Below are 26363 nucleotides of genomic sequence, written 5' to 3'. Positions count from 1 at the left end.
AATGGGGCTCCGCAGCCAATGGGAGCTGCTGGTGGCAGTGCCTCAAGCAACAGAAACACACAGCCCTTCTGCCCCCCCTTCCCCACGTTCCAGCCTCTTGCGAGGGCAGTGCAGGCAGGCAGGGAGCCTGCCCTGCCCCCGGTACGCGCCGCGCCAGATCCTGCCCCCCAAACCCCTCCTGCAGCCGAACCCCCTGCCCTGAGCCTCCTGCCGCACCCTGCACCCTGACCCCCTGCCCTGAGCCCCCTGCCGCACCCTGCACCCCGACCCCTTGCCATACCCTGCACCCCTCCTGCATCCCAACCCACTGCCCTGAGCCCCATGCCGCACCCCTCCTGTGCCCCGACCCCCTGCCATACCCTGCACCTCTCCTGCACCCTGACCCCTGCCCTGAGCCCCCTGCCGTACCCTGCACCCCAACCCCCTGCCCTGAACCCCCTGCCTCACCCCGCATGCCTCCTGCACCCTGACCCCCTGCCCTGAGCCCCTGCTGCACCCTGCACCCCGATCCCCTGCCCTGAACCCCCTGCTTCTCCCTGCACGCCTCCTGCACCCTGACCCACTGCCGCACCCTGCACCCCTCTTGCATCCCAACCCCCTGCTCTGAGCCCCCTGCCGCACCCACAGTCCTCTTGCATCCCAACCCCCTGCCCTGAGCCCCCTGCCGCGCCTCACACTCCTCTTGCACCCCAACCCCCTGCCCTGAGCCCCCTGCCGCGCCTCACACTCCTCTTGCACCCCAACCCACTGCCCTGAGCCCCCTGCTGCACCCTGCATCCTGACCCCTTGCTGTACCCCTCACCCCTCCTGCACCCCACACCCCAACTCCCTGCCCTGAGCACCCACCACACCCCACACCCCTCCTGCACCCCCTGGGGGCAGGGAGGGGGCAGAGTTGGGGTGGGGATTTCGGGGAAGGGGTTGGAATGGGGGCAGGGAAGGGGTGGGAAGAGGCGAGGCAGGGGCGGGGCCTCATGGAAGGGGTGGAGTGAGGGCGGGGCCGAGGGTGGCGGGTGGGGAAGTAGGTGTCAGTAATGCGGCCCTCGGGCCAATGTACTAGTCCTCATGTGGCCCTCATGGTCATTTGAGTTTGACACCCCTGCCCTAGGTAATCTGCATTCATGGCCCAAGGATTAGATAAGACCCTTAAAAACAAGAACCTGTTCATCATGGACTAACCAGAAGGCAGCTGCTCCAGACCAGAACCTCAGGCTCCCCAATAAGTGCCAAGACTACTTGGGTGTGTTCAAAAAGAAAAATGTGAATTTCGTACCCCCACATAAGGCCTAAAAGTGTCCAGTAGATTTACAGCCTCAGGCAAAAGTGTGCTACAGATGAATATATACCAGGTCTGAATCAGAGCTGGAGGGGCTACATGTGTATATCCAGGAAAAATTGACAAAGGGCTTCATTTCGAGATCCACCTCTCCAGCAGGGTCACCAGTCCTCTTTGTGCAAAAAAAGGATGGGTCACTATGCCTCTGCATAGACTATCACATATTAAATCAGGTGATTATTCATAACCAGTACCTATGCCCCTCATCCCAGAATTGTTGGATCACCTGAGGACTCCCAGAAGCTTCACTAAACTAGATCTTCAGGAGGATTACAATCTAGTTTGCATAGGGCCTAGGGACAAATGGAAGACCATTTTTTATACTTGGTAGGGGCACTTTGAATACTTAGTAATGCCGTTTGGCTTAACCAATGTTCCCCGCAACATTCCAACATTTCATAAACATTGTGTTCAGGGACATCCTGGATCAGTACCTGATCATCTACCTTCATATATTGGTATTTCTCAGAACCCTGAGCAGCGCTGCCATCGTGTCTGGTCTGTCCTGGAGAGACTACAGAAGCATGGTTTGTATGCCAAAGTAGAGAAGTGCACATTCAACCAGGCCGCCATTGAATTTTAGGTTCCATCATCTCCGAGGAGGGCACTCAGATGGAGCTGCAGAAAGTGGAAGCAATCCACAACTGGACAGTCCCCTGAAAACTTCAGCACTTCATGGGCTTTGCGACTGTTTATAGATGATTCATTGCCAACTTCTCTGAACAAATAGCCCCCTGACTTCCTTCCTTCATAAAGCCATTTGATTCACTTTGTCACCTGAAGCCCAGCTTGCTTTTGACCCTCAAGAGTGCCTTCACCACAGTTCCGATTATGGCACATCCCAACCCCATCTGCCCATTTATAGTGGAAGCAGACGCATCCAACATGGCCCTGGCAGCGACACAGACAACTCAACCCCATAGAGATGAACTATGAAATCCTGGGCAAAGAGCTGCTCTCAGTCAAAACTGCATTAGAAGAATGGCTTTGCCTCCTTGAGGGATTCTGCATCCAGTACAGGTTTTTATTGACCATAAGAACCTTGAGTACCTCCACGAGGCTCAAGCTTTGAACCAAAAATTATGAAGGTGGGCTTAGTTCTTCTCCCGATTTGAGTTTACAATTACCTATCACCCAGGAAAACAAAATTGGAAAGCCAATGCTCTATCACAAAAGGGGGACTACTACCAGAAAAACAAGGAACCTACTTCTGTCCCCACCCAACTCCTCAAGCATGGTATTTTGTAAATGCCACAATTCAGCACAACTTGCTCTCCCTCATCTGATCCACCTTGAAAGAAGAGCTGCTTGCCCAAGGGATACAATCTATGCCATTAGCAGCTAAGATGCACCATTTGGTGTGGGATGGTATAACCTACTTCGATGGATGTATATGTGTCTCCCTGGGGTGTCTCCTACTGGAGGTGCTATGGCTGGGCCATGATGCTCCATTTATAAGCTTTTTATCATAACCCATATTTTCAATAATGAATAGTGGTTTTAGGTGCCCAACTTGAGACAACTTAAAGGGACTTGATTTTCACAAAGTGCTGAGCACCTGCCCTCTGAATACCGAGTCCCTCTAAGGTGCCTCAAGTTGGGAACCCAAAACTTGGAGCACGCCAAATCACTAACCACTTTTGAAAATATATGCCAACCTGTTTTGTGTGTATCCTGCATGCAGGTCAGAGGTCTTCAGGCTAAACTGAGGCCAGATGTATGTTTCAGTGTCTACTGTTATTTGAGTGTACTTTCAGCATAATGCATGGAGATCTGTAATAAACTGAGTAGCTGTGATGCTTCATAAAATAACTCTCCTCCACCCCCCCCCAAAAAAACCAACTTGCATTAAAAATGTCTTTAGTTAGGGAATCAATCATCCAAGAAACTGTATAAAGAATAGGGATATTCTTCCAGTCACATTGTTCAATTGTCTGAAAATTCCTAACCTTATAAATCTGCCTCACAAAAGGAACAGTATCCATCATAACAGACTATGCCATTATACATTAGACATGATGTATCATGCAACCAAGTGCAACAAATAAGAGGGGGAATTGGGAATTTGTTTTTAATGTTTTAATGTTGAATTGAAATTCAAAAATTTTTGTTACTTCAGAATAAATATACACATTGCTCAGAGGTAACTTCTATTTGTACTAAAGGGTTTCTTGTTCACAGTTTAGGCAGTTGGATAAAACCCACTTAATTTCTCTTTGTAATCCTCTGACACAATGCTGAACTACTCATAAGGATCCTCTAATATCAAAATACATTAAACAGTGTTATTAATAGGCTAGGTTAGAAAATATTTAGTAAAGTAATAATTTTCTACTGCAGAAAGATTGATATTGGTGGCAAAACATGGAACCTAGAGACTTAATCAGTTATTAGTCTAACTACCCTGTCACCAAAACAAAACAAAAATATATATAGCAGGTGAAATATTGCTATATCTTAGTTTTTCTTCACCCTCGCCTACGTGGGTCAACTCTGACATAAAGATGAAAATTTTATGCAGAAACAAAGCCCACACAAAAAATACATAGGATGAGTTAATAAGTTAATTACAATAAGACTTAGCACAGCTATTATTTCCAGTTTACCGCTTGTTACCAGTTGAGTTTTTCATGAGCTATCCCCATTACATACAGTACTACCATTTATCTGTGCTGAAGTGATTTTCCTATAATCCCACACCACTGCCTAAAGGAACTAAAACACAATGTGAGATTTTGTAAATGTGTCTCTAAATGACTAAATCGCTCAAAAGATTTTTAACTTTTGTTCTTAATTTTATGAGGGAAAAATTGATCCATAATATACATTTATAATAGTATTCTCTATTTGTTCTTTAGTATTCCTTTTCTCTGTGAATACCCGTATTCATTTTATATAATTTCAAGCCTTCATCTCAGCCATGAATTGTATCAATTAAAGTTCCTTCTTCCTTTGAAAAAATTGAATTTACTGCTCTTCCAAGTTTGAATGAAAACCTTTGAGACTAGTTTCTGTATCTTCTGTTTTTCAAACAACAATGAAGCAAGTTTGTTTATCTAGCCTACAGTAGTTTGGCACCCGGATGGCCTTTTCAATCACAGAAACACATTGACCATCATTACTAGTATCCCTAACACTATGCATAAAACTATTCAGATTATATTGACATACAATTTGACTGGGATAAAATGGCTTAAGTACTTATGTGGCAAGAGTTTTACTGTAATTTTAAGAAAAGTAGAGACTATGGGTTAAGTTTTCAAAATTATCTAAGTGACTTAGGAGCTCAAGTCCCATTTTCTAAAGTGATGACATAGACACTTAAGAACCGAAATTTCATGGAATTCAATAGGACTGAGGTTCTTAAATTCTCAAAGTCACTTTCAAAAATTTAACCCTCCCACTAGATAACTAATTTTTAAACCAGAATTGTGCATTCTGTGTGAAGCTTCCAAGATTCCGTGCTTAGGACTTTCTAGGAGGGAGGAGGAGGAGTGGTGACCCAGCGCTTCCCCGCTCCTACCCCTCCCTCCCAGCCCTTTGCGCTTAGGACTTTCTGGGAGGGAGGAGGCGGAGCGGAGACGCAGCGCTTTCCCACTCCTCCCTCTCCCTTCCAGAAAATCGTAAATGCCCGGTGAGGGAAGGGCTGGGAGGGAGGGGGAGGAGGCAGAGAAGAGAAACTTGTGCAATGCTCCCTTGTAAAGTCGCTGCTCTTCCACAGAATCTTACAAGCAGTGGACAGAGCAGGCAGCCAAACGACGTTAAAAGGGAGCATTGCACAACTTTAAACGAGGTAACTTTGCAACAACATTAAATGGCAGGGTGTTAAGTGAGGAGTTACTGTATGAGTAAGAGGATCAGAATCTGGCCCTAAGATGTTAGTGGGGGAAAGAGGGAGGAAAGCAGCCTAGGACGTAAGGAGGACTGTTAAAGGGAAGTAGAGGGGGAATAGGCAGTAGCTAAATAATCAAATTATGCAATAAAATGTGTTTTTCATGAACCTATTTAGAGACTTCATGATTTGTAACATTGTTACTGTAACTTTTCCATTACTTTCCCCAAAACTTAGCATGAAACATACACCCCTAATGATGTGAAAAAATAGCTATGCATAAGAAAATAAAAATAGAGTATATTACCTTTTCTTTATTTTCTCATAACTATCCAGCAACACCAGGATGGGGATTCCCAGATCCTTTTGCTAGGCCAAGGAGTAGAATTTAGGCATATATGTTAATTAAAGATCATGGGACCTGAGGCAACAAAAGAGTTCAGAATCCAGCAATAGTTAAGACCATAAAGCCAAAAACGTAGGTTTTCTGTCTGCCCCATATAAAGCACTGGAAATGTTTGAGTAAACTAGTAGTTATTAATTTTCCCCTCTGTGAAAATGACTCTCTCTTTTTCATAAATAAGGAGTAAATAAGTTAAAAGAGAGATTGAGTCAGTGAAAACGGGCACACCTTGAAAAAACAAAACAAAACATGAACAACCTGAAGATTCAGGCTCAGGGGACTGAAAGAGCCTTGATTTGTATAACAGTAATTTGTAAGACCACCTAGTGTCTAATAATGTAGGATCACGCCCTTGCCTCCAAATATTCTTCAGAAGAAAAAAAAACTATCTTGTATTTCCTAATAACTTGACCTTTTCTCAGTTTTAATACAGTTTCACATTCTTTTGAATGTTTGTTTGTTTCACTTTATTGTGTTCAGTTTAAAATAAACAGTACTTATAAAAATAGAAAACAAACCTGAGTATTTGCATGTGGACAGCTGGAGGAAAATTCACTTCAATGCAACAAGCACAGCTGTAGGAATACTTAGTATCACTGCTTTTTTTTTTTAGTTCAAAATTTGAGATTCTGGGGTTTTATCTAAGAGAATAATTAGTGGTAAACATATCAAAATGCAAGATTTCATACTTAGATTGCTATTCTCCTTTAAAAGAAATCCATCTGATTGAAACAAGGGATAATTTAGCATGGCTGTATGGTAATAAGGAAATAATTATGGCCTTGGTTCTGGAAAACATTTAAGAACATGCTTAAATCCATCACTTCAGGACATCACTTAAGCATGTTTAACTTTATTCAAGTGCTTAAGATCCATTGACTTAAAATTCATATGCTTAAAAGTTGTCCGAAATAGGAAAGCTTTCCTGAATCAGAGACTGTACCAAGATGTGATGTAAGGTAACATAAGTCTTTTAGTAAACTGTAATTTCCTTTTCAGCTTTGCATATTATAGATATGTCCAAAGGCTCAGTCCTTCCCTGCTTGTGCATATAAAACTGCCTTTGACTTGACTGGGAGTTCTGGTTACATTCAGAAAGCAGAATCAAGCTCATAGTCAGTATTGTGTTAAAAGCTAGTAAAGCCCATATCATAAAATTTTGGTCTGCACTTTGGCACTGTTGAAACTATGAGAAATCGAGTTGTCAGTGTTTGCCCAGTTTTGAAAATGAGCATCTATGGAAAGGCCCAGATTCTGCATTGAGATTCACAAGTGCATTTTCAGTTGATTTCAGTATTAGATGTGGGTGCAAATCTGAGGGCAGAATTCAGCCAATATTGATTATTAAATCAGACTTTCCAGTGGTTCTCAACTCAACTTTCATCTTATTTGTTCCTTACGGTTTGTTTTTCTTTGTGCTGTATTAGGATTAAAATAAATAATGTTCAGTGATTAATTTTGATATGGTCTTATCTGAAAAATAAAAGCCCCATCTCTTTGTATAATTTAGAACTGTACAGAATATATGAATGTACAGTGGATATAATCGTGCATTCTAAGGGGATGTCCAGGATGACTTAATAGTTTTTTTTTCATTTCTAATATCTATGATTTTGTGAAAACAAAATGAACACTTTCCATTTTTGTCTTTCTGTTAGTGGTGTGTTAAAGTCCCAATCAAAATAGCCAGCAAGCAATGTGAACACTGCTGTATCAAAACTTGGTTTTTATTTCAGTTGTTGTTCCTTTTAATATACTGTTGTATTTCTTTATTCTATTTGTATGTATTAATTATAACTATAATCACTGAGATGTTAAAACGGGGGATTGCAATATATATTTGCATTAAGAAAAGGTAAAACAAATCCCTTTTTAAAGAGAGTGAAAATAAACATGGACCTCCTAGCCAGACAAAATTGTCAAACTTTGGTGTCTAAAGTTAGGTACCTATATCCATATCAAGTCAATGAGTCTGAGTCAATGATCTGATCTTCAGCAGGGCTGAGCACCCGCAACGTCCATTGACTTCAATGGGAACCTTGGTGCTTAGCACATCTGAACATTAGGTCATTGATTCAGGTGTCTGAGCAGGGATGTAATTGCCTAATTTTAGGCATCCAGATCTGAAAATGTTAATGGTAATAATTATTTATTGTTCTGGGTAAGATGAAAGAATAGACACTATCAGTCTTATTTTATAGTGTGTCTTTCTATCTTTCAGCTGCATTTTCCAGTTATCTTCTAGTTTCATATTGAGCACTCCTGAGACAGAAAGAAAAATGCAAAGATTTCCAGATTGCTGTAAAATAAAAGAATTGGGGATGGGGAATAGAAATATTTACTTAATATTTATTCTTTTCTTTCCAGCTCCAAGTACAGCCCAGTATGGGATTACCGGTGGTGCTGAAGTTCTGTTCTCCTGCTGGTACCTTGTGTTGACACTATCCTCTTTCACCAGCATATTCTACCTGAAGAACATCATTCTACAATAAATATAAAGAACCATGAAAGGCTTTTAAGGATTCTCTGACAGTGCTGATGACTGGAGCCAATCTGGTAGAGTTTGTTAAAAGCAGCGTGGGATATAATCAGCAGTGCTTACATGGGGATGATCGCCTTCTGTAGAATTGCTCATTATGTAAATACTTTAATTCTACTCCTTTTTTTGATTAGCTGCATTACCTTGTGAAGCAGTACACATTGTCCTTTTTTAAGACGTGAAAGCTCTGAAATTACTTTTAGAGGATATTAATTGTGATTTCATGTTTGTAATCTACAAGTTTTCAAAAGCATTCAGTCATGGTCTGCTGGGTTGCAGACTGTAGTTTACAAAAAAAAAATATATTGCAGTGAAAATGTGATTCTTTAAGGCTGCAATACAAGTATTCAGTTCCCTCTTTAAATATGATTCTATCCACATTTATTCAGAAGTATTTTTATTTTAAAAAATCAAATAATATTGCCTTCAAAACATTTCTTCAAAATATAACACATATCTAGATTTTCTTCTAGCATGATATTCAGGTTTCAAGAATGAGCCTTGTAATATGACTGCATAAAGCGGTTCTGCTTCCCCACCCCGCCCTGTAAATTCAGCATGGGTGTGCCTTCATAAAATACTACTTTTCTCTTCCTCTCCAAGAATTCTGAAATGTGTACTGGTAAATGACAACATGTAAATTCAAGCGTACCTAATCTCCAGTTGAGGACAAAGATGCTATTGGCTAAAAAGAATACCTTCTCTTCCACCTCCAGTGGGGTAATGGAACTGCTCCAAACTCTGCCCACAACAATTAGACTACATGGTATTTTTTTAACCAGTCAATCAAAAATAGCACAGGTATATTTCCCTTATTTTTTCCCTCTAGTGTAGTTAATTTGTAGATTTTGTTTGTGAAACAAGTTTTCCCAGTATAAAATACAGCACAACTCTCTTAAGAGACTTCTTGTGAATGTAGCACTTTTCCCTTTCATTGCTCTAAGTCAGAACTCTTAAAAGGCTGTATATGTGAGATGGTGACAGTCCCTTTTTTATTATTGGCCAGTACTACATGAATTGATATTCTTGCACTGGAGTTGTATTGATCAGCTAACTTAGCAATGATACTTTCATTGCAAATGTTTTTAAATCTCAGATAGCTGAGAACATAGGAAGCATTGAACATACATTTAATATAGATATATTTTAAAACAAGTGGCTCCAATAACTATATTTTGGTGCACCTTACAAATGGCGTCACATTGCATCTTGCAGCAGAGGGTCCTGTGGCACCTTTGAGACTAACAGAAGTACTGGGAGCATAAGCTTTCGTGGGTAAGAACCTCACTTCTTCACATTGCATCTTAATTGCTAGAATTTCATTAATGCACTGCTAAGATGTATGAATATCTTACCATAACAATTAATTTCACCTTTCATAAATGACTCTTGCAGTCCCCACATATTGCATTGAGTTCAAGAGAAGTTTTGTCTGAGTAACGGATTGGATCCTAAAATAGCATATTTTATTTCTATGGATATAATAGAGTTGTTGTTGTTTTTTAAAACAGCCTCTAATTTTGCTCCCAAATTATTGTACAGTCATGCTGTAAATTAATTGTGAGCACTAAGTTGCACTTGCAAAACTGGAGGCTGAAGCAAGGTCCCTTTAAAAATTTGACTCATTATGAAAGTTGACCATATGTGGTCCAGGCCATCACCCATTGTAGTCAGTACATAGATACCCACCCACTTCAATGGAATTAGATTGGGCCCATATAGAAAGAGCCACTGGTGATAAGAATTTCTAATTAAAACATTAATTACAATATAAAATTATCCAGTCACTTGTTCAATATATAAAACCACAGTAAATAATAACAAGACTGCTGCTGTGTGAAAGTTGGAGTTATTTATATCAAAAGAAGATTGTCACTGAACACCATATTGCTAATTTGGCTACATTTTTAGTATCACTGCCACAGAAATTTCACTCAGACACACTCCTACTCAGTCATTTTTTGCTACTGTGTTAAGCTCCGTAATTAGCTAGCTGGGTACTGTACATATTCAGCACTTTCAAGTTCATTTTGCAAATATCCTATTTTTTAAAACTCAAATTATGAATTTCTTTAGTACCTCGATCAACTGCCCCATTACTAATATATAAACAAAATATGCAGCAAATATGTTGTAATTACTAAATGACACTTAGATAAGGAGCATAAAAACAATACACTGACTCCGTAACAGGGCAATAAAATGTATTGAATCACGCTGTTTGTGTTCAGTAACGGATTAGAATATTTCTATTATTCTCTTAAACTTGTGTGTTAAGCAGGTTCTATTTTCATAAATATGGCATTTTTTTAAAACCTTGAATAACATGATGACATTTTATTAGCTGAGGAAGCAGTGTAAAAACAGTACGAACCATCTTGTACACTATCCTGACATTCTGATCACTCTTGTATTGCAGCTTTAAAGTGCTAAGCTCTAGAATCCATTCAATAGAAAAAATGGTGCTGCAGAAAGTATTACATGTGAGTACAGTTTTACGAAGAAAGAAACAGATCAAGGAGATGTATAACTCAGATGCCTCGTCTCACATGAATTAGGAATTGTTTCTATACTGTAGCTGGACCAAATTCTATATTTAGGCTAATTGGTTTTTTTTTTCATGATTACTGACACATGGAATGTGAGGATTCTGGCAGCAGAATAGATTATGGAAACATTTTTATTAAATATGAAAAAATTAAGTATTTACTTTTTTGCATCATGAGAATATTCTTGCCAATAAAGCCACTGGAAAACATAGGCCAAATTTTCAACCTAGCCTCTGAATTTGCACTTGCAATTTTTGTGAGACAGTTTGTAGCATGCAAAAATCCACGTTTGTGGGCGCAACATTTGCTTCTGCAAACTAGGTACCTAAACATCTATCGGCTCTGCATGTTCAAAAGTGATAGTTTGTGTGTGCAAATTTAAGAGACCAATCCTGTGCATAAGTACTCACATTAACACTATGTCGGTCATTAAATGTTTGTAGGATTGGTCTCTCACAGGGTGTTTATGAACATCTGACCATCTAAGGCTCCAATTGTGCAAAGGGTTATGCATATGCGTAACTTCATGCACTGAGTAGTCTCAAAGAAACTACTCACAGTACATAAAGTTAAGCACATTCCTAAGTTTTTGCAGGGTTGGGGCCCAACTCAATATTGGTCAAATAAAGTTACTTGCGTCTTAGGTTAATCTGTTCCATATGGTAACCTGATAATTGTACAGTTTGGGACTTATTGGGACATTCTTTCAACATGGACAGTGCGGACTGTTGCAGATTAAACACAGTAGCATTTTACAAAATTGATCTTTTAATCTCTGGTGTATATTTGCCTTCTAGCTGATACTTTCATGATCTGCTCGTCCAATTGATACCCCTTACTACTGTTCAGACTTTTTAATCAATTATTATTATATTTATCCCACCATGAAAAAATATAGAAAATAAATGGATTTGCTCCAAGCAGTACAATATTTCTTATGCTAAAACTGTTGTCCCGCACTTGAATTACTAAAGTTTGTAATTCCATAAGTTCCTGAATGTGCAATGACTCAGGTCTATTAACTACCATTGCATTGATGACATATATGGGCAATGGTGCTGTAATTATAGTGTTGCTGATCATGATTCTTTACTAATATTGAATTTAAGGATGTCTCAGAATTTCTAATACAAACAGTTTCTCAAGGGTTTATAACTTGGCAGGAAAATGTATTCTTCATAACTAGACAGCTTTTTTAACTTTTCTATATATATTTAGAAAATATGCTGTTTCTAAGAGACAGGAGTATTGAAGACATTACCAGTGAAAGCTGCTCTTTTGCACATTTTCAGAGTTAGCACTCTAGCAAAATCATGGTAAACGTTATGCCTACCAAAATATCTGCTTACCCCCACATAACTGTGTATTAATGAGTGTGTATACCAAAATATGTATTTACCTGGAAAAACAATATGCCTTAAAGCCTAAATATGCATTTACTTCTAAGACTGGATCCTGCTCTTCCAGTTTGGAGGTAAATAATCCATATTTCACAATCTGCCATGGAAGATTTTGTTTCTTAAAAAACAAAACATGCTCAGTTCTTTTTAAAAAAGTATTAAATAATTTTAAAGTTCTTGCACAAACTAACATATGTGAGGAAAGGAAAAGTTAGGATAAAACTCTATCCTGACACTCTGACCTTCTGAATTGCAGACAAATCAACTTGTTCTCAGCAATTTTTGAACTGAGAAAATGACAAGGAGTTTGGTGGTTGCCACTGAAACTTTTATATTTGCAAGTAAATATTACAGAATTCCCTATACTTACTAAAGGAAATGCTGTGAATAGGGTGGTAGGGTACGTAAATGCAAGGGCATATGTAAAGATTTTTATAAGTATCACTGTATGCTCATTTTGAATTTTTCTTCTCTCTCTCCCTCTCACAGGAGCCCCCTTCAGCTAGCCCTATTTCCCTGTTCTTCCCCAACACAGTAACATTTCTTCCACCTCCCAATCCTTCTGGGATAGAGTACATCCTATTCTCTTTCTGCCTTCTTGCTCAGTTCCATCCCCTACTCTCTCAAATACACACTGATCACTTCCTTCTGATTGCTGGCCTGAGAGTTAGGTCAAGAAAAAATAGCTGGGGACATAAATTCTTCCAGGAGTTTCTGGCAATTGTGAGGAAAGATAGTCATACCAGGAGTGCAGCCAGGCATAAGGAAGGTGTCTGGCTGTAGGGAGATAAGGCAGGACTATACTTACTGTTTGCAGAAGTCCCAGCTAGCCCTGCTTCCCAGCTTCTGGAAGCCTTCACTCATTCACAGCATTGTACCATCTTTGACAGTGGCTTTCCAAAATCCTTAGGACCACATGCAGCTTACACTGACCTAAGTGCATGAATAGGTGAGAGCAGAATTTAAACTTTAGAAAAACAGTTTGTCCTGAAACCCTTAGAGAACTGACTAATTAACTCATCATATTGTTGTACCTAGTACTGAGCCTACTGTAGGTATTATAACGGCCTCAGAACAGGGCACAGTGTTAAATACAGTACCACATTTCCTAAAGGCCTATGCAGCAAAAAGCACCAGCTTAGCTGCTGACCTAAAGAAGCTCTCCAGGCCTCATTAAAGCTGCTTTCTGTTCTGAGGGAGAACTCCCTCCCAGATAACAGCCTCATGATGCTAAGTGAGGTAATATGCAATCAGCTGACTTAGCCCTTCTATCTCCATTCATGTGGCATTCAGAGGGGTTGAAAATGTACTGAGCATGCTCAGTGCATCCTCAGATGTCCTTATATCAGATAGACATTCCCTTTGTTGATGGACATTGAGCCTGCTGGGGAAGATCTGTGGAGAGGAAGTGTGGTCTGATGGCAGTAGATCAACGGGACTGAATTGTGACAACTGGAGCAAGCACATTGCCTACAGATTACTCCTTTCCCCCATAATAAAATAGTGCCCGGGAGGGAGGGATGACAGGACATCCCAAACTACCCCACACCAGCATCTGGGATAGGAGGAGATATGGCTCATGTTGCAAAGAGGAATATTTTAATTATTCAAAAAAATGATTCTTAGGCCAGAGCTGGCTTCTCTCAGTCTTTTGTGAGGCTGCACAATGGTCTAGGATGGTTGTAATTTCCTGAGACCATGGGCCCTAGCTAGAGGTAGATAGGTAGATTATTGTTGGTGGAGAGTTGTGGAACTGTTCCCACCTCCAAGCTACATAACTATCCCCAAGCTTTTTAGTTTATGTAGATTTTGCCTTCTGCACAGCACAACTTTTCTTCTGAATAGGTCTACTTGAGATCTGCTGATCTAGAGCCAGTATAACCTTAACTTTTCTGGCAGTACCAAAATTGATGTCACATTCCCCCAAGTCACCATCACTGCTGAGCACTAATTACTATATGCATATTTGTTCTTACCCTAACACGTCTACTTTCTAATTTCTAGAGTTTGAAGGCTTCTCTACTATATGAAATTTTGCTCTAAAATTTAGATCAACATATTCATTTTACACTTCCGATAAACCAGAGATGAATCACAACTAAACTCAGGATGCGCTAAATTAGATTTTAAAATATATTAGAAGCTCAGCTCTCCCATGTTTCGGTTGGACCACATGTAAATCTGTATTTTAAAACAAGATTTGGGGCCAGATTCTCAGCCCTCCTATGACTATTTTATACCTCTCCAATGGCACAGAGAAACCATAAAGCTGTTGGATCCAGCCCTTTGAGGATTCCCATTGGAAGGGGAATTGCTGAGTGATGTAGAATACTTTTGAGCAGCTCTACACCATCCATTATCTCATCCCTGCACAGGAGCATTCTGATACCCCAGCTATCCTTGGCTGCTGGAATGGCCTCTTGGGGACTGCTCCAAGTTATGCCAGGAGCCATCTCCATCGTTGGGTAAATGTAAGGGTGACATAAGGTCACCTTTCACTTTGATCTTGCTCTGAGCACAGCTCCGCCCAACCAGAGAATTTGGCCCTTAATCTTGAAGAACTTTAAATAGAAATGTAAACAAAAATGAAAAATAATGTAGAGACTGTAATTCTACTTGAAATCAATGTTCATCTATTCCTTTTTTTTTACTCACCTTCTTTGGGAACTATGAAACCTGGTAAAACTGAAACCACACGAAGTCAAATAGATTACATTTCTGCAGCAAAACACAGAATTTAAAGACAAGAACGAAGACAATATTGTAAAGTTAATTCCAATAAGGTCACATGAATCTCCCCCGAAATGTTTTAAATATGTGAATATTCATTATTCCGTCACTGCCTTTTTGCAGCCTGCCAGCTAAATAAATGCCTGTAATGATGTATACATTATATTCAGTGTCCAGAGGGCTAAGCAGTCTGTTTTCCCCTAATGAATATCTATCCTCTTTATTAATTTCCAACCAAAAGCAAAACACAATTTACACATTATAAGATGTGAAAAATGTACAATAACATAAGCGTTCCACTTAACAAACCCATTACAGTCATAAGTGCACAGCTCCCATTAACCTTAAAGGCATCTACTTAAATGTGACTCTCAAGTGAGAAAAAACTGTAGAGATTTAAGATAACACTGATTTTGCCTTTTTGTATATTTCCAACTGTGGAAAGAGGGGACCCCCATCCCTTTTCTAGTTTTGTGGTTATGTCTTGCCCCGCCTCCCCCAGTATAAAATCTTCAGGAAAATTAATTTAATTTCCAAGATACTAGTCATTTAGATGTGCTTAACATTTTTGAGGTATCACTTGAGGTAGTGATACTTCATCAGCTAAATACAAATGAGAGAGGTAAAACGTTCCGGGAAGCTACAGTAAAAGTTGGCCAGTCTGCCTCCACTTAATGCTAATGAGACAGTTTCTTGTAAAAATTCCAACTTGATAGAAACTACAGGAGGTAGCATGGTTCATTAGGCTACAAAAGCTGTAAAATGATAAAAGGACTGGTTTTCCTCCCTCATTTCAAGTGATTTGCTAAAAGCACTGGGATGTTCCACTGTGGAACTTTGAATTCACTATTCCCTTCATTAATTTTGACCTTTTTACATTTAGAAAAAAGTTAACTTTAGGGTAAGCCACTGTACATTCCCTTCCCCCCAGCAACTGGAAATGTCTTTAAAACTGAAGAGACTATATGAGTTTAGTACAGTAATGCAACGGGACTTGTTTTCCAACAATTTTCTGCCTATAAATGAAGATAATGTGTTAAAAATTAAAGAATTTAAATTGCATTTGAACATGTTTAAATTGCCTTTAACCACACTGTATAAATCTGTTGGATCTTTTTACCCGTTTGCTCAGTTGGAATAGAAAAACAAACTGGATTATGCTAGTTCTGTGACCTGACATCCTGCCTAAAACACACTTGAGCAGTGACCTAAGAAAAATGTGGTCAATGGCTCTTCTATAGATACTCCTTTAGAAAGTGATGCCTTTGATTTTAAGCTGCTTTAGCTGGTGTCTGTCAAAAATTCTCTCATTGCTTTCAGTGATCTGGAAAATAAGCTTGCAAGCCAGCCATGTGGAGTTCAGGATAATTTAAAATAATAAAAAAAAATTACACGGCATAGTTGACACATTCTTCTGAAGTTTTATTCTAAGACATTTCCATAAATAGTATCTTATGCCACAGTTAATCAAGCAGACATGCTTAAACCACAGGTGAGCAAAAAGCTTGATTATTATTTTTAAGATTTAATGAAACCATCCTATAGGCATGAAAACAGGAGAATCCCACAGAAGCTGTTTTATCCATAAAGTGTTGTTTAGTTGTAAATCAGTGTTGTGGTGTTGTTACAAGTATTCAGGTCTTTGTGGTGACTAAAGCAGATTGGAAAATGTTAATGAAGGCAAAATTTTGGCAAAAAATTAGAACTGAAATTTTTCACAATTCCCTCCCCTGGTTTTCTGACCAATTCTAGTGGTGACAACATACGTAGAGAGCCAAATACAGTTCACCTGACTCACTCATGGCCTGCGCCTGCTCCCATTGAAGTCAATGCAAGTTTGGCATTGATTTTAATGGGAGCATGATTAGGTCCTGACTCACCTCAATGAATCAGGTTCCATTCATGTGAGAAGGATTTGGCCTACAATATAATATCCATCAGGTGGCACTATTAGAGGTGAAAAATATGTGCTACCATTTCCAAAGTCGGGTATCAAAAATTAGGCACCTGAATAAAAATATTCTGATTTTTTTTCCTGAGGTGCTGTGTGCTCTCAATTGATTTTGAAAACAGCAAGAATTTTGAGTGCTCAGCATCTCTGATTATCAGGCAATGTGTTCAGAGACCTACATATGGACTTAGATTTTTAACATTAGGCACCCAAGTTTGCAAGTTGCGCCCAGAATATTTTTTGTTGCAAATCAACAAGTAGCAAGCTGCTCTGTTGCAATTCTTTATTCAAGTCATATGGGGTGGGGGAGGTTACACATTAGTTTGATTACAAAGCTGCTAAGGTAAGCGTCTATGCTCTGAATTGTTGTTGTTAAGAGATAGTACAGTGGGGTACAAGACAATCTCTCCTGACTAGAGCAGGAGACTGGGAGCTCCATTCTAAGCTATTAGAATACTTCCCTCCCATAGATTCATAGATTCTAGGACTGGAAGGGACCTCGAGAGGTCATCGAGTCCAGTCCCCTGCCCACATGGCAGGACCAATATACGTTGTGAGACTTAATTAAAGAGGAGCTGCTCCTAAGATGTGCTGTGGACCCACAATTGCCAGTGAAATTCAGTGAGAGCTCAGTACCTTTCAGTCTCAAGTCCTTAATGTCTGGAAAGTCCTTTGAGGTCCTGGGATGAAAGATGCTATAGAAGTGCATATTATTCTTATGTAGTCTGCGTCCTATGAAGTGACTAGAATTAAAATTATTAATTGGGGATGGGTTAACCTCAAAAGGTTCAGGGGGTTGATTTGCATAATCATCCAAAATAATCTTATCTATTATATATGCACAAATAGGCTGAAAATACTGTAGAAAATAGGTTACCAGGCACAATTTTTGATACTTCATCTTTCAATTCAGAGCAAGCAGCTTTTCTCAGAGTATTTTGGCATTTTAGGTCTTGTAAGAAGCAGGAAGAGCAAAGCCAGGTGAAAATTAAACTAAATGGGGGAATATTAAGTTAATTAGATTTTTTTCAAAATTTGATATTCAGTTTGAGTCATTTATAATTTTATCCATCTCAGTTTACCCTTCCTTACTGTAAAAAAAGTGTAGGGATTTTGTTTGATTAGTAAAAATACATTTATTTAGGATCATATCACTCTGTGTTACCACTCATACACCTTTAACCAGATCTCATTCCTGTTTTTAAAAACTTAGCAATTTTACCTTACTAACTGAATAAGGTTAGTGTAGTATTTGCAATATTCCCTAAGAATTCACTATACTAAGCCTAGCAAATGCATGAAGTAGCGTTATCTAACTATCAGTGACAAAATCGGAATGTTTTTATGGGCAGCTACTGTATCATGGATTCGTGACAGAAGGGACCAGATCCTCAGCTGTCAGCTATGTTAATTTACACCACTTGAAGATCTGGCCTTAAATTTTATAGTAAACCTCAGCAATAAACAACTTTGAACTGCAGTCACTCTTGCATGTGCCAGGAGGTATAAAATTAGTCTTCATGTGCCAGTCTGGCCTGCTGCACACTAGGGAGGATTCACCGAGACAGGGCAGGTGGAGGCATTGCACCCTGTCCGCTCTCTAGGTTTCCATCCACAAAGGGCAACTTTGATTTCTGCTAGGAGGCTGCAGAGGGTATGCATGAGTCAGTACATCCCTTGGCTCTGCCCTCTTCTTCACCAACGTCACTCATTTTTCAGGCAATGCTAGCATTTGCTGAACTCAGCCTTTTGCCTCTAAGACAAATCTGAAAAATTGATAGGAGGAATAGACTACTAAAGAGACAAGAAACTGGGCATAGAATCTTTAACCAAACCTACTTGGATTATCTCAACACAGATTCTTTGTAATCCCTAGATGAGAGCTATTTTTATCTAGTCAGTAATACATCAGTACCTTTTCACAGGGCCACCAACAGGGGGGGTGGGGGGGCAAGTGAGGCAATTTACCCCGGGCCCCACAGGGGCCCCCCACAAGAATATAGTATTCTATGGTATTGCAACTTTTTTTTATGGAAGGGGCCCCCAAAATTGCTTTGCCCCAGGCCCCCTGAATCGTCTGGGTGGCCCTGCCTTTTTATAGGTTTTAAATTTTAAAAGGTAGAAATACAGAATGATAGTACAGCATTTACATTCAACTTTTTACCTTTGCTGCTTCAAGACCCACATTTTTTGGAGAGGGAAAAACCATGCAGGCATTTCCTATAAATGGATTATGGGGTTGGATTTTCACTTAAAAGAATTTGAAGGAGTTGTATTGTTTATCTGACTCAACAAAATTTTCCTCCCCAACCTGTATACATGAATGTTGATTGTGCTTTCAGTAAGAGGTACGGAGTTAAAATACTATCTTTTATGTTATTTATATTCATACAACATGGTGGAGATATTTGATTACAGATTTGCCTTCCCTGGAGATGATTTTCTTAGTGGACCAGTTCCAGAGCATTTACAGTATAGTTATTTTTGACATTGCAGTTTTCATAAGTGTGTTCTGAGCTCTTTATTTCAATGTGTTAAACACCATCTTGCATGTGAATATAATGTAAAAGGTACATATTAAAAATTAATTTCAAAAGTTAATTACCCTTAGTAACTCAGCTTCTTAGAACAGTTGTGAGCTACATCAGATTTAACATCCGCTCCTTTTAAATTGAGATTGTTAGTAATGTTAGTCAAGAGGCACTGATGAGCACTTCTCCCTTCAAGATTTTTCTCTCAATAAGTTTGCAGACAAGATACTCAGTTCTTCTGAAATAAAAAGTTCAGCTAAGGGCTTTGACCTTATATCTGAGTAGAGAATTAAACACTCTGGGAAAGGTTAATGCACAGATTGAGAGAGTTGAGAATTATACCCCAAAATACTTAAAGAAATAATTTTAAAGTGTAAAGATCACTGATCATATATTTTTTGAAAAAGGTACCTGTTCCTATGCTGTCAAGTATCAGGGGGTAGCCGTGTTAGTCTGTATCTACAAAAACAACAAGGAGTCTGGTGGCACCTTAAAGACTAACAGATTTATTTGTTCCTATGCTGTCATCTAATCTTTAGGGACTAGATCCAATGGGAAGACTTACATTGACATCCGTGAAAGGCGGATTAGGCCCTAGAATCATGTGGTATAGGAAAGAACAGAGATGATTTTTCCATTAGACAAATGCACTTTTTTTTTCTTTTGTCGTTGAATATGGATCCCATGAAAGTGACTTAACGGCACCAACTAGCGTTTAGGCACAGTATAGGCAGGCATTGTACAATCTTCCCTACATAGCACTGCTAATACACTTCAGTCCTAGCCTGGTCTCCAGACCTCTCTGTTAATTATTTGGACCTCTCCAGTCTAGACAATCATACTAAATTTCATGGCCCATACTCCACTATAGAGGAACTAGGGTGGAATGACCAAACTCACTTGTATTTGTGATTGAAAAGGAATTGACACCCAGAACGCCAGAGATGAAAGGCAGGTGTATTCATCCATTGTGCCACCTGGTTTTGGTTCTTTTGCAGTTTAACGGAAACGGTCTGAGTCCTAGTGCAAACTTTCTCTGCCATTTTCTTTATTTTCCTCCCAAGGAAAGGGGTATACAGGATTTTCCTTTTAAATCTTTAAACCTGTATTTATTTTTCAGGTGGCTTGCAATTAAAAACTGCAATTGTTCTTTTGTTTCCCTATCTATCTGAGAGTGGTGAAAAGAAACTACTTCAGCACTGCTGTGAAACATATAACTGTTACCCCCAAGCCATTTCTGGGAAAATATCCACTGCGATGGCATAACCTCTGTCATAACCAGTGAGAAGAGGAAACTAAGTTGTATTTAGAAAAACCTCTCTTCTCCTTTCCTTCTTTCATCCTCACACGCACAAATAAGATCACCACTATGTGATACTGGACCAATTCCCAAATAGCATTGTCAAAGTTAGTTTTGCTAGGCTATTACTATAGGCCATGTAATCAATAGTTTAATAATCCACTTGTCTTAACTTAAAGACACTTGTTTAGATGTAATAGGCACACGGTTAACAGACCATATGACTAATGAAAAGTTTTGAATGTTCTAACAACTCACATGTACTGTTTTGGGGGCAAAACGCCTTCCCACATTCCAGAGATGCAGAAGGCATGACCACAATTCTATTGCACAGAGCAGGCAGCAAATAGGCCAGGGAAATGCTTTATCCTTTGCACTCCACAGAGCACTGGCTGCAGCCAGAGGATCACTAACTGAAGGCGGGTACAGTCGCGGCTCCTATAGGCCAGAGGCTCTGTTAGCAGCTGCACTAGAACTCCTGGATCCTGGCACAAGGGGTGGAGAATTCCATCTGAACTCCCAGCCCAAGGAGAGACTCCCCTGCTTAAAGCCAGTTTAAACAAGGGCCCAGGATTGGGCCCTTGCACTGTTTTCAGGCCCATTTCTTTCGTACAGAGTTAGCAGTCTCTGATCTTCACTGTCCTTGAACCAGAGTCTAAGGGCAGAATGTTTAGAAGGAATAAATAGGGACTTGCTTCTCTTAAGGGGGAGGGATGCATAGACTAATGCAAAAACCAAACCTTGTGTCAGTGAGAAATGGAATTTGTGTGTAATTATCATTTTACTACTCTACAAATTATCAAAATAATTCCAGACTCAGCTTTCTGTCTGGAATTCACACTTGATTTAGTGTGATGACAAATATAAAGCATGTTTATTTAATCTGTTTTACATTCTATTTGTGATGAGTAAAATGAGCATATTTTTTTTTGATGTTGAGAGAAGTCTTACTGAGATTGCTGTTCGTGGGTCTAAGGGCTCAATTCTGATCTCCTTACTTCAACCGAGTTGTACCCTGCTCCATGAGAAGCCCCATTGTTTTCAGTGAGGCTACACAAGTAAGATCCACTCGCTGTAAGTAAGGGTGGCACGCAGAATTTTTCTGCACAAAAAAATCTTTTTGCAACACTTGTTTGGACTTAAACGTATTCATTTTAGTTGATGACTGGGGACCAAATATGAGACTGGAAAATACCCAAGCCTCAAACTAGGCTCGGCCAGCCAGTGGTACAAACTTAGCGACACCCCCCCCCACACACACACACACACATCCCCAAATAAGAGAGCTCAGAGCAGGAAAGGCTGTTGCCTGCTGGTGAGAGGAGCTGCTAAGGCCAGCTCTGGTGCCGCATTGCTCAGCCCCATTCCAGGTTTTTCCTGTGTGTTTCCTGCTCTTTTCAGGACATGATGCCACTTGCAGTGGTGTGGGCACTGAGGAGTATATCCTGGGAATGCATTTTGTGTGGCATTTCAGACTAGAAGTAAGTCTCAGGGGGTTTCTTTGGTTTGTCTCCTGATTTTTGAACTCTTCACTCTGGCAATACTTGTTCCATTTGCACATCAGACTGCTCTGGGCCCATCCTGGGTGGCCCCTCCTGGGGCTCCTCTAGTCATGCACCGCTGTCACTTGCAAATTTATTTCACCTTGTTATCCATTTTGCGACTGCTCTCTCGTATTAAAAAAGTCCTTCCCTGCCCTGGATGTGATGACACATATATAAATAATACATGCAAATATACTTAAACAAGCTGTCCCAGGTCTACATTTATTTGCTGTTAAAAATAATAACATTTAAAATAAAAATAGCCACCAAGAGTATCACTGCTGTAAACTGTAGTGGTTTTAAATCATTACTGTAGAATGTTGCAGTACCTTCTCAATAAGGGTAAATTAGCTATTCCACCCCTAAATATATTTAAATAAGCTCTCTCAGCCCTGAAATATGGCTTTGTTTTCCAAACTATGTATAATTTAGAGGGATTGTTTTAGATTAGGGAAAACAGAAAAGCAAGCAAGCAGAGTGTATCTTCCATAATGTCCATCCTACATCTTCTCCTGTTCCTTTGCAGACAGACAGAGGTTTTGCTGTAAAAGAGAATCATAGCTATGCACTTCCAAGTTAGGAGCTAATGAATTTCCATCATCAGATCATGACAATCTTGGCATTTTTGAGATCGCTTGAACCCCTGAATTATTTCACACCCACCTGGACCCACTTTCAGATAGATTTAACCTCCCCGAGGGACAAATTCTGCTCTCAGATTGGTGTCAAGGCAAATTGCTCATGTATAAGGGTAGAATTTGGCCCAAGACAGTAAGATCTCATGGTACAGATAATTATCTTTCCCAACTGATTCCCCTCCTTCCCTTGCTCTACTGCAACCCCACCATGTTGCAGGCCAACACCTCTTAACTTACACACACACACAACCTGGCTAGTCATTTGTGTCCCACTTACACAAATATGCTCTCTTCATTTGGGAAACACTGATGCAGTTATTCAGAATCTGATGCTTCCTCTTCTTACTTAAATGCTTTGATCAGCAGTGAGATAGCTAACCATGTTGACATTGAAAGTAACATCACTGGTGTCTTAGCTAGTACCTATTGAAATGAATATAGCAGCCCAATCCTCAAAACTGTTGTTTCAAGCTCAGGGAGACTTCTGCACATCAGTTGCACTTTTTTTATGTTTTAGTTTCAAAGATTTTCTTTGAGAATGTAACACCTAGAGACCTACATTTTTTTTTTTTTTTTTGGAAAATCAAAGCTCAGACTCTGTAGAACTATTGAGGAGTCTGTCTGGGCCCCCCGCTAGTTCTTTGCATCTCTCCACAGGGAGACCCCTCCCCACCCCCCCAAGGATATTCCTATGTCCTAGTATACAGCTTGGTTTATAGCATACATTTTATGACTAGGAGTCCAAAATCTCTTCTATCTCTGAAAGCCATGGTGCAAGTTGCTAGAGCATATTTCAGTTAGAGTTGTGGCTGAACTGAGAGAGTGGATCTCAAACCACCAAATCTTCCATCTCCAAATTTCATGTGTCTGACCAGTCTCTATACTAGGCCCAAATCAGAACACTCCGGAACTGTGGGAAATCTTGGATCAGGATCTGAATGCCACTGCTCAGGTTCATCTATAAATCCAGTGCAACACAAATTGTAGCTTCCCTTCAAAAGGCTGAAAGTGCTCACCTCCTGAATACTCCCGCTGAGCCAGATAGTAGATATCCTGCAATGGCGCCTCACCATTGGTTCTCAGTAGTAGCAGTAGCTCCAAAACCACTCTTGCTGAACGACTATATATATATATATATCATATGCTACCGCGGTGTGGGAGTGTGTATAAAAAGCTATACACACCTCATCCTCTGCTGCTGGCATAAACTATATGCTGCTTGCATTCTAATTCTGCAATCCTTATTCATGCCAAGTTATACTTACTCACAAAGGGAGTCCAGCAGAACTCAGTGAGAATATGTGTACACGTTACTACCCACTGCGAATAAGGGTTGCACTAGCTGCTCTTTCAAAATGTAAACACTTGATTGGCAGTGAAAGCTAAGCAGCCATTCATCTAAATCAGGGGTCGGCAACGTTTGGCACGCGGCTCGCCAGGGTAAGCACCCTAACGGGCCGGGCCAATTTATTTACTTGCTGACGCGGCAGGTTCGCCGTCCCGGGCCAATGGGGGTGGCGGGAAGCGGCGCGGGCGAGAGATGTGCTGGTCGCGGCTTCCCGCCGCCCCCATTGGCCCAGGACGGCGAACCGCGGCGAGTGGGGGCCGCGATCGGCCGAACCTGCCACGTCAGCAGGTAAATAAACTGGCCCGGCCTGCTAGGGTGCTTACCCTGGCGAGCCGCGTGTCAAACGTTGCCGACCCCTGATCTAAGTGCATAAAATGTGTCCGTAAGAATGCACCAAGGTTACATGTACATGCGAAATTGCAGATGCAAAACTGGAGGTCATTTTTCCAAATCAGTCCCTTTATATCACGATGTCCTGGCCAGAGAGCCTTTGTATTAATAATCTTCCTGCTAATTTGCCTTTTCACTCACATTTTCTTCCCCTTTCACACTTAGCATTTAGCGATTTGGCTCATTCACCTTTAGCTTTCTGAATAAGACAGAATGCAAAATCCTCTAGAGGATCTAAGTCAGTTTCACACTGTATCCTTAAAAAGAATCCTTTTTCCCCAAGGTACATTCAGTTTTCATGTAACTACAGTATCGCCTATACCTGTTAAGTACAAGGAAAGTCAATTTGTGAATTTTTTCTAAGTGCTTCTTATGGATCTTGACTCTAATGTAGATCCTTAGAAAATTAAACAAAGCCTGTATTACTCATTTCAGTTTGAATGCTGCTCACAAATTAATGGTCCCATTAATTAGACAACTGAAACTGCAAAAAGGAAAAAATAAAAGAGTGCATGGTGTTTTTCATTTGAAGGTACCATGCTGTAAAAGATGTTAAACAGTTGAGCCAGATTTTAACAAATGCTAAGAGAGGTTTTAATTAGGGCTGACACATGAACCGAGCAATCTCACAGTACATTATATATATGAAAGGTTGTTTTAACTAAAACCTAGAATTATTATGTGTAATTAATGTTATAAATGAACAGATACGAATGGCATCTTTTTGGTGCCAAGTGAATACTAATGCAGACTTTATTCTCAGCAGGTTCCCTATGCGCTCTCACTGCAGCTTGCTAACTAGGTAATGTTTCACAATAGTAACCTGTTTGGCATCAGATCAGTAAACAAAAGGCACAAGGGTAATGTGTTTGCTCTTTCTCCACATAGACGCTGGATAATTTACCTTCCATTTAATTTACTGTCTGGATCTATATGTCTTTTGTATTCTGTGTAGCCCTTAAGAATATACCGTAAGTGTCTCTTGAAGTATCAGACCTAATTGAAAAATGCAGTTCAGGTATAACTTGATAGATGAGAATGATTCACAAGTTCCAAAATAGAATCAGCTAATTTTTAAAAGATCATATTCTTTGTTAATTAGGGGGAAAAGAGATTAGCTTATAGAGAGAAAATCATTTGGCATACCTGAGGATATGAGACTACAATATATTCCTGGAACTGCAGCATAGATACATTACAGAGCAGACAGAATGGGGTTACTTGAAATTATTGCTATGACCTATACCTTTAAACATCCTTAGGGGAAAAAAAAAACATCAAAAGACCTGCACATGTCTACTAATCATTTCAAAATGGGGGAGGGGGGAAAAAGAAGTCTCTTCTTTATATGAACCTACCTCTGTGATTTGTTTTGTTCAAAGAATAGCTTTTGCATTTCTATATGCATGTCAAGGCTGACATTAAATATTAAAGCAAGATATTAAAATTTCAGAGAATCTGAATTAAACCAAAAGTATTCAAAAATAAATGATCCTGAATATTTAATATTAAGGATTTCATAATTAGTTTCAGAAAACTCTGGAGCCAAGAAAAAGGGATTTTTTTAAATACTGGTCATAATCATGATCTTTGGATTTATGTGGCATGTGTGGTACACCACTGAGAAGGGCACTTCCTCTGCTTGTTGTTCTCTTTCTTTGTCCAATGAGGGAGCCAACTTAATGATATCTTACTAACAGGTGCTATTATGTATATCTTTGCCGAGTAATTGATTAATAAATTTTAAGGCCAGAAAGGACCATTATGATCACTTAGTCTGAGCTCCTGCACAACCCACATCATAGAATTTCACCGAGTCCTGCATCATGCCCAAGGTTCTGGTTGGGCTTTTAGAAGATAGCCATTCTTCAT

General features: G+C 39.8%; 1 protein-coding gene across 3 annotated transcripts in view; it reads left to right on the top strand.

Annotated features, from left to right (window-relative positions):
* Nucleotides 1-26363, top strand: part of NEGR1 (neuronal growth regulator 1) — a 652228-nt gene that overhangs the window by 602589 nt on the left and 23276 nt on the right. For 2 of the 3 annotated variants that reach the window (XM_005285509.5, XM_024109235.3), the window contains one exon: nt 7939-19336. The exons of the other annotated variant lie outside the window; for it this stretch is intronic. In XM_005285509.5, coding sequence (XP_005285566.1) covers nt 7939-8063 — 125 coding nt within the window. In that variant the 3' untranslated portion in view covers nt 8064-19336. Of the gene's footprint in view, nt 1-7938; nt 19337-26363 lie in introns of those variants that run through there. 3 annotated transcript variants of the gene reach the window in all.

The sequence above is a fragment of the Chrysemys picta genome, chromosome 8, assembly GCF_011386835.1.
Source record: "Chrysemys picta bellii isolate R12L10 chromosome 8, ASM1138683v2, whole genome shotgun sequence".
NCBI lineage: Eukaryota > Metazoa > Chordata > Testudines > Emydidae > Chrysemys > Chrysemys picta.
Note: the sequence above shows the minus strand (reverse complement) of the source record. Positions and strands in the feature narration are given on the sequence as shown.